Source organism: Clupea harengus, chromosome 7 (assembly GCF_900700415.2).
Source record: "Clupea harengus chromosome 7, Ch_v2.0.2, whole genome shotgun sequence".
In the NCBI taxonomy this organism is placed as follows: Eukaryota; Metazoa; Chordata; class Actinopteri; order Clupeiformes; family Clupeidae; genus Clupea; species Clupea harengus.
In genome coordinates, this window is record NC_045158.1 from 3,033,776 (window position 1) to 3,041,929 (window position 8,154).

At 42.4% G+C, this 8,154-nt stretch overlaps 2 protein-coding genes across 4 annotated transcripts in view; one reads left to right on the forward strand and one right to left on the reverse strand.

The window, feature by feature from the left end:
* The window catches only part of si:dkey-178e17.3 (somatomedin-B and thrombospondin type-1 domain-containing protein), a 24,153-nt gene extending 22,421 nt beyond the window's left edge, over positions 1–1,732 (reverse strand). Inside the window, exons 1-2 of one of the 3 annotated variants that reach the window (XM_031570165.2) lie at positions 1,512–1,731; positions 1,066–1,398 (exon numbers count right to left, since the gene is read on the reverse strand). In XM_031570165.2, coding sequence (XP_031426025.1) covers positions 1,066–1,315 — 250 coding nt within the window. In that variant the 5' untranslated portion in view covers positions 1,316–1,398; positions 1,512–1,731. Of the gene's footprint in view, positions 1–1,065 lie in introns of all 3 variants that reach the window. The other 2 variants (XM_012814264.3, XM_012814263.3) reach the window with 2 other exon arrangements.
* Positions 1,733–3,064: 1,332 nt separating this feature from the next.
* LOC105888526 (tripartite motif-containing protein 16-like) lies at positions 3,065–7,547 on the forward strand. Its single transcript, XM_031570169.2, has 6 exons — positions 3,065–4,000; positions 4,201–4,296; positions 4,480–4,713; positions 4,954–5,113; positions 5,857–5,913; positions 6,454–7,547. Exons 1-6 carry the CDS (start codon positions 3,419–3,421, stop codon positions 6,972–6,974), a joined length of 1,650 nt encoding a protein of 549 aa, XP_031426029.1. The 5' UTR covers positions 3,065–3,418; the 3' UTR covers positions 6,975–7,547.
* Positions 7,548–8,154: the final 607 nt, after the last annotated feature.

The following is an 8,154-nucleotide window of genomic DNA, read 5'->3' on the forward strand; positions in this document are numbered from 1 at the left end:
TACCTGTCAGCAGCTATCTCCGAAAGCCCTGGTTCCTTCTAGTGGTCCTGGTTCCTGGATAAGTGTTTAAGTGTACTATGTGAGGGTTGGAAGTTTCAGAAGTGTCTTGGGTATAGAGGGGAGTGTTAGTGTGTGCGTTACAATTTATAAAGCCATGAAGATCACCGGTAAAGCGTCAATATCCAGACGCACAGGACACTAAATTACATGCTAGATTCTTAAAAGAGCATCCCTTAAAGAAAATCTTTTCTCAGCATTATCTCACATATGTTGCACCTACAATGTCCAAAAGTTCTCTACTGCGCTATAGAAGATATTGGGGGTTATGAAACCAGACAACGCGTCTTTGAAGAGACTACAAAGAGCACTTTGCTTAGTAAAAAACAAACAAACCGCAGACCGATCACAGAGCTTTTCATAAGTGCTCTCTAGTCGGTCTCACGGTCGCCACACGCGGTATGTCGCACTATCTCGCACCCACTCAGTGTCACAATTTTAGCGTTCAACAGTGTGAGCCGACTTTTTTTCTCCGATTTTTCCGCTTTAATTTCACCGTGCTTTGAAGTAGGGCTACTTGACAATGCCAGTCACGCATAAAGATCAAGGTCAGCCCCAACTCAACGCACGTATGACAACGTCACATATATACATTTTCAGAACATTTTCCCAAGTTTGCTTATAGCTGCTGAGATTCATTGTCTTTCTGTAATGGGGCAAACGAAATGGATTGTTGCCATCTGCGCACTTTTCGTAGCCATTCCATCTAGACCAAAAATATCTATCTTATTAATTTTACTCCTGACATCTCCCTTGTACGTCGCTTTGGATAAAAGCGTCTGCTACATTACTAAATATAAATGTGAAAGACATAACTGAGTGTCCGTTCAATGTAGCCCGCGTAGCGTACCCGTACGACACACCTGTTGCTTAACGCGCAAAACATTTCAACCCAATGCAATCTTAAAAATAAACCAAAGCGATTCCAGCCTACCTACCTCGGTATGATTTACACCACGCTACCTGTAGAGAAAAATGAACGGATATTGGAACAGGTGCGAAACTCACCGGATATTTGACACACGCGCTTGTAGTCTTCGCAACAGTCCCCGGTTTTCTGGCAATATGTGTCACAGTAACACACGGTTTTTCGCTTTGTGTACTCAAAACATTCATTGTTCCGTCCGCTGCAGCAGTTGGGAGACTCTCTCTCGGCGCAGCCTGCCTGTGTTGGGTGGACAGACATTCCCAAGAGGAAGGCCAGAAGTCCGCATAGGGCCAGTCCAGAACATCCCGACAAACTCCGCTCCGCTCTCATGGTGCAACTCCCGTCTTACTGAAAACAACTTCTGTCTTGTGTTATGTCGCGCTTCTGAGCAAGTTGCGCACCACAGGCTGGACCTAAAAACCTCGTAAGACGAGACAAAATAAATATATTATCGAATTCAATCCACTCAAAAATGTTTTGATGACATCCAGTGGAGAAAGATAGAAAAGTAGGACAAGCTGCGCACTTTTGTCAACTGGTTATGGTGAGTTGAAGAGGCGATGCTTATTCCTGTAAGCGACAGGCGTAGTCTCTCTCTCCCTCTCTCTTCCCCCTCTAGGCCGATTCCCCTACTCTTTCTCTCTCCCATGCTTTCGTATCACCCTAGCGAACAACACCGCCCCTTGGAGAGCTCAGGGGTGTCATTAAGACGAGGTCCACACATCTGTTGCCATCGAGCCTGTCCCTTATTCACTCAGCGCCTGTTCCCTTGGTAATTATACGCTGGTGGTTAGTGCCATCGCACCATGGCCATCAATTCAGACGGTGTCATTCACGTGTCTCAGAATGTAAAAACCCTCAATAAAATTGATAAAAAGTGGCAACAATTTTACAGAAGAGCGTTTAGGCAGCTCTGACTTCAATTGCACCTTGGGGAAATAAGTTGATCAGGGACACTGCGATTTCAATGAAGCCGCAAGGTCGCGTCTTTGGCGTCCGGGGAAAGCAAGTGTCTCTGTGTGTGGCTGTCACACTCCTTCCCTCCCCGTCAACAGCTGCATTCAACGCTGACAGCGAAAGGGACAAATGGCGCCCCAGTGACCTCCACGACGCCCCCCAACAATAATGCCATTAGTTTCCCTTGACTGGTTCTGAGAGGACCATGCTGCATTGGAGAGGCATTGTAGTCATTCATGGGGCTGGTTCGTGTTTATGGTGGTGCACTATAGAGATGCATACATCTGGGCAGAGGTGGATACAGTAACGAAGGCGGCACATACTAAGGTTATTTGCTGCGTAAAAGGATCAAAACAAAAGAAGGTGTATAATGCTGCTGTTGGTCTTCTCAGGTCAGACCTTTCCCAGCTGTTCATGTTTGGAAGTAGACACACACACGCACACACATTATCTCTCTCTCTCTGTTGACCCAAAGTGAGCATAATTTGAATGACCAAGTTATGGTTGAAAATACGGAGAAACACACTCTAGAGAAACACGGATACACACACACACACACACACACACACACACCACAGATAGCGAGAGGGAGGGAGAGATATATTGGTCCAAGTATTAATCAAGTATTTTGCGTCAGCATCCTTTTTCGTTTGCGTTTGCGTCCCCTGGTGGTTATATGGTCACACAAGAGTCAACTAATTATGTTAATTATAGCCTACCTCGAATCTCATTCTTGATATCAGGGTACAACTTGTTACAAATTAATTAATTTTCTTAATTGATCACATATGTACAATACATATAATTTTATTCCATTTTTGAGTGTTTTTATTTATTTCTATTCAAATTATTTTTCAGCTCATTTGTTTTTGAAAAATGTATTTGTCTAACAATAAGTTTGCGTCGTTTTTCTATAATTCTGACAGTATGTATTGACTAAAGGGACCGTTATGGTACATCCATACAACATTAAAACTAAGCAGTGGAGAAGAAAACTACTTAAGAGAACTGTCAGTAATATCAAACATTCCACAATATAATGACTGGATGAAGATAGGAGATTTGTGCAACATGCAACACTTTGCTCTCATACAGTGCAAGTTTTTCCCCATTTCGTGGGCCATCCGAAGGTTTGGCGCTCCCATGCGGTTATAGGCCGACTATGAATAGACGCCCCCTACCTGGCCCAATCACTTAGGTTACAAGTAACCACCTGCCCCTGTCTACATAGACTATATCCGATAATGCTCTGCATAGTGTTGTTTTTCAAGCTATTAAAATAGCTCTGTGGTAGCCAAAAAAGCAGACGAGTGTCCAACAACAGTTTTCAAAGGCAAGTTATTTGAAGTAAGACAGTAGGCGTTTCAAGTTCAGCCGTAAATCAACACTCCAGTCTGTGCAATGCTCACGGTTTCAAGAAAACGAAAGTGATCGGGAGCTCAGTCACAACAGAGCAGACGCGAGTGTAGCCTAAACATGGCATCAAACGACCAAGATTCCTTCTCTTGTCCTATCTGTCTTGATCTATTCCAGGTTCCAGTAACAATACCATGTGGACATAGTTACTGCATTGGCTGTATTAAAGGCTACTTTGACCAGAGAGAGGACCAAGGAGATACCGCCCAATGCCCCCAGTGCAGGAAGACTTTCACTACCAGGCCTGTTCTCTGTAAAAATACTCTTATAGCTGAAATGGTGGGGAAATTAAGAGAGGCCCAACAAACAGCCACTTCAAGCTCTCAAAATGACGCAGGAACGCTTGAAGTAGAATGCGACGTGTGCGGTGGGAAAACAAGTAAAGCCGTCAAGTCTTGTCTCGTGTGTTTGGCTTCGTACTGCGAAACTCACTTGAACCTCCACAACGAGCTCAACCCAGGAGGGAAACATAGAGTCGTCAATGTAACGGGACGCATGCAAGACAAGATCTGTCGCCGACACCACAAACTCCTTGAGGTTTTCTGTTGCACTGATCAGCAAATTATTTGTTTGCTGTGCACCATGGACGAACACAGAGGCCATAAAACGGTACCGGCAGAAGCAGAACGGACTGAAAAACAGGTAAGGACCGAAGCTCCTGACGGGACAATATGTTGCTATAGACATGCAGCCATCACCATTAATAAAATAATGCATTTGTATATAATAACCTAGTTCATCAGTTACATGACTATGTTTCTCAAGATTATGCATGTTAACATTGGAGGGACAGATATTCTCCATACTGTTGGTTGTGTGATGGTTTATATGTATCTCTGCAGAAGCTACTGAGAGAGACTGAGAGGAAATCAAGGAAGAGACTCCATGAGAGAGAGAAGGAATATCTGGAAGTAAAGAAAGCTATGAGGACTCTGACGGTGAGCATGTTCCTATTAGAGAAGAAGATGACAACTGGCTCAACATCATTGTATAACAAAATGACAATTTGTGTGTTAGGGTTTACTTACTAATGACATAATAACTGAGGGAACATAATAACAACACAGTGACAGAAAGTGTTAATCAGTTGAGTCTTTAAGTTGAATTAAATGTTGTGTCAGCGCTCTGCAGATGCAGCAGTGGCAGATAATGACAGGTGTTTTAAGGACCTGATCCGCTCCATTGAGAGAAGGCGCTCTGAGGTGAAACAGCTGATCAGAGATCAGGAGAAGGCCGAGGTGAGTCGGGCTGAAGGACTCCTGAAGCGACTGGAGCAGGAGATTGATGAGCTGAAGAGGAGAGATGTTGAGCTGGAGCAGCTTTCACACACAGAGGATCATATCCATTTCCTCAAGGTAACTGTTGATGGATAGCTAGTGTGCAAAATATTGTAATCCATTCAAACCGTGTATTGTCAGTATTGTTAATTTCTAGATATTATACTGAGCATCAACTCTTAGTAGCTACTTAATGCAGGGTCAATGCCTGCAGACTGTTTTTACACAAAGCATTTTTGGTCTTTTACTGAAGCCTCCTGACTGCAAAAGAAACATTTATTCTGTATGTCTGTCTTTTTCTCGTATTTCTTTATGCAGTCTTTCCAGTCCGTCAGTGACCCATGTCAGTCTAAAGACTTATCCTGCATCTCTGTGAACCAAGGCCTCTCTTTTGAGGCTGTGAAGAAATCTGTCTCCTCACTAAAGGGCCAGCTGGAGAATTTCTGCAAGGAGGAAGTCATGAAGATATCTGCAGCAGGTGAATCATGTTCCTGCAACATGACCAGATGTCTCAAAGACGTGGGTCACCCTTTTAATAATGTCCTTTAAAGGTGTGGCCTTTAAGTTCTCAAAATGTTGTTGATATTTGAGCTCAACATCAAATTACACCCCTTTCCTTCCATGCTCCTGAAGCAACGTGTTGTTTGGCTTGGATTTGCGTGGTTTGGTCAGAACCACTACGTTTACGTTTGCTTCCCATTTACCAGTCCAGGACTCAGACTGTGTGTGTGTGTGAACACCAGAGGTTCTTTGAGACACACACACAATATGAAGCTATTGGACTGTGAGGAGCAAATCACTGAATTTGACAAAAAGTGTATTGGATGAGAATGGCGGAACACACCTTTAAATGAGCCCATCTCATTCTTCCATTATCTGTGGGAGGGAGTGTGGTGGCCTTTAAGACTCAAGTAGCTGAAGACTTATTGTGTCACTTAACAAGTGAACATAATATACTACTGTAGCGTACCTATGTCAGTTATCGGACAGTGTCAAACATCAGCCATTCTGTTAAACAATCAAAATGTTAAGTTTAATAATGAATTAACAATCTATAACTTCAGTTTAATAATGGATTCACATGACAACGCGAACGTTTGCTTATAACACACGCCGTCCGATATTACCACCGTTACGATATATCTTAACTGATGCATTTTAAAATGGGAATGATGCAATAGTGTTATTTTGGTTATAATTTAATTCTTTCTGTCTCAATAGTGACTGGAGTCCATGCTATTCTGACCGAACCGGTGACCAGAGAGGACTTTTTACAATGTGAGTTAGCCAGACAAACACACACACACACCAACTGCTAAAGCAACATGCATAGTCATACCTTTAAATGCACATAATAAAAGTCAATACATTCACAATCTATAAACATATAGACACAAGTATACATGCATTAACACGAGAACACAAAGTTCTACTGCATATAATCTTAAATGACGCATTTAAATAACGTGCATGATGCAATATTGTTATTTTTGTTATAATTTATAATTTGAAGTCCATGATATTTTGACTGAACCGCTCAGCAGAGAGGATGTTTTATAATGTTAGATAGCCAGACATACACAATAAACATACACACACACACACACACACAAATCTAAAACTCAGACAAAGCATTCCCACTCTGCACACAAGGTATCAAAGAAAAGGATGATGACACACGCATAGAAACACTCACACACACACACACACACACACACACACACACACACACACACACACAAACACACGCATATCTGTCTTTTTGTTTCCTCATTAGATTTAAACTCATTAAACCCGTCCTATCTTCTCCTCTATCAGACTCCTGTCACTTCACGCTGGATCCAAACACACCATACAGACTACTCCATCTGTCTGAGGGGAACAGGAGGGTGGAGATGAGAAATGAGGTCCAGTCATATCCTGATCATCCAGAGAGATTTGATAGTTGGTGGCAAGTGCTGTGTAGAGAGGGTGTGTCTGGACGCTGCTACTGGGAGGTTGAGTGGAGTGGGGAGTGTGGGGTTTTTATAGCAGTCTCATATAAAAGCATCGGCAGGAAAGGAGAGGTTAATGAGAGCAGGTTTGGTGGTAATGATCAGTCCTGGAGGCTGGGCCTCTACAACACCAGCTCCTCTTTCTGGCACAATAATAAAGAGACTAAACTCCCTCTAGTGGTCAGCTCTAGAATAGGAGTGTATGTGAATCACAAGGCAGGAACTCTGGCCTTCTACAGCATCTCTGACACAATGACCCTCCTGCATAGAGACCAGACCACATTCACTCACACACTCTACCCTGGGTTTGACCTAGGGTCTGGATCATCAGTGAGGCTGTTGTGACCGACATACAGATCAATGCTGTTATCACATCTCTACACACACCCATAAACACACCACATCTCATCACCACACATATAACACACCACACACATGTAAGGATCTGACAGCTGGGCCTGAGGGTCTCTGATCTTGGGGTGAACATCAGACCAAAGCCATTCACACATCTGTGGACCACAGCGATGACATTACTGCACCTCTGGACTTCTGCTGTAACTCATATCACCACACCACACATAAGACATTGTGTGAGGAATGAATGTAATTGTAATTACAGAAATTCTGTTTTGAACAGGTTGTTAGTCCCTTTTTTATTGTACATATGGCTGATGTAAGGTCTACTATGAAGCTACTTAGGTTATGTTGACTAGAAGTAAATCTTTATGAGACTGTATTCATCAGATGTTTCAGAAAATAAACTGGTCTCTAATAAAATGCACTGTTCTTGCTGTAAAATAACAGGCATGGCTGCCCCATTCACCAAAGGCATACAAAATTCATGATATGTTTTGGGTCTTATATAATTGTGCATGTTACATTTACATTTTTTGAAATAAAAAGCACACACGATTGCTACTGTAGACGTTATTACTGAATATATATCTAATAGAACATGTGAGAATGATAAAAGGCAAGATTATATGATGAGAACATCATAAGAATACTCTTAAAAGCAGTTGATTTTGCATGTAAGTCTATGAGAAACAACACTTTCTTTCTCCCCATCAGGGGATGTGGCCGTGTGCATGCACTGTCTCTGTAGAGAACAGAACAGTCTACTGGACTGAAGAAGAGTCCATCTGAACCCAGATCAGAATCTTGAGATCATCTTTCTTCTGGGTGAGAGCTGAGATTGACACTGAGTAAGTGCAGGTGACTGGTGTCATGTGTATAAAGAAGCTCATGTGTGTGTCTAGACTTATGCCCTGTAGGCAGTAGGGGTGGGTTATATGACCTCAAATAAATATCACAGATCATTCCACAGATTCATGGTGCTGATGATTCATCCATAATCATTGATCTTGTATTGACTAGTGTCAAAATATCACTTACAGTAAATGCCTCTAGAACAATAAGCGTCTGGCAAATATCATGATATGTTTAAAGTACATCAATATTCAAGGCCTTTGAACTAGGACTATCTAGTATATAATGTGTTGTTCATAAGGGAGGCATGTCTACA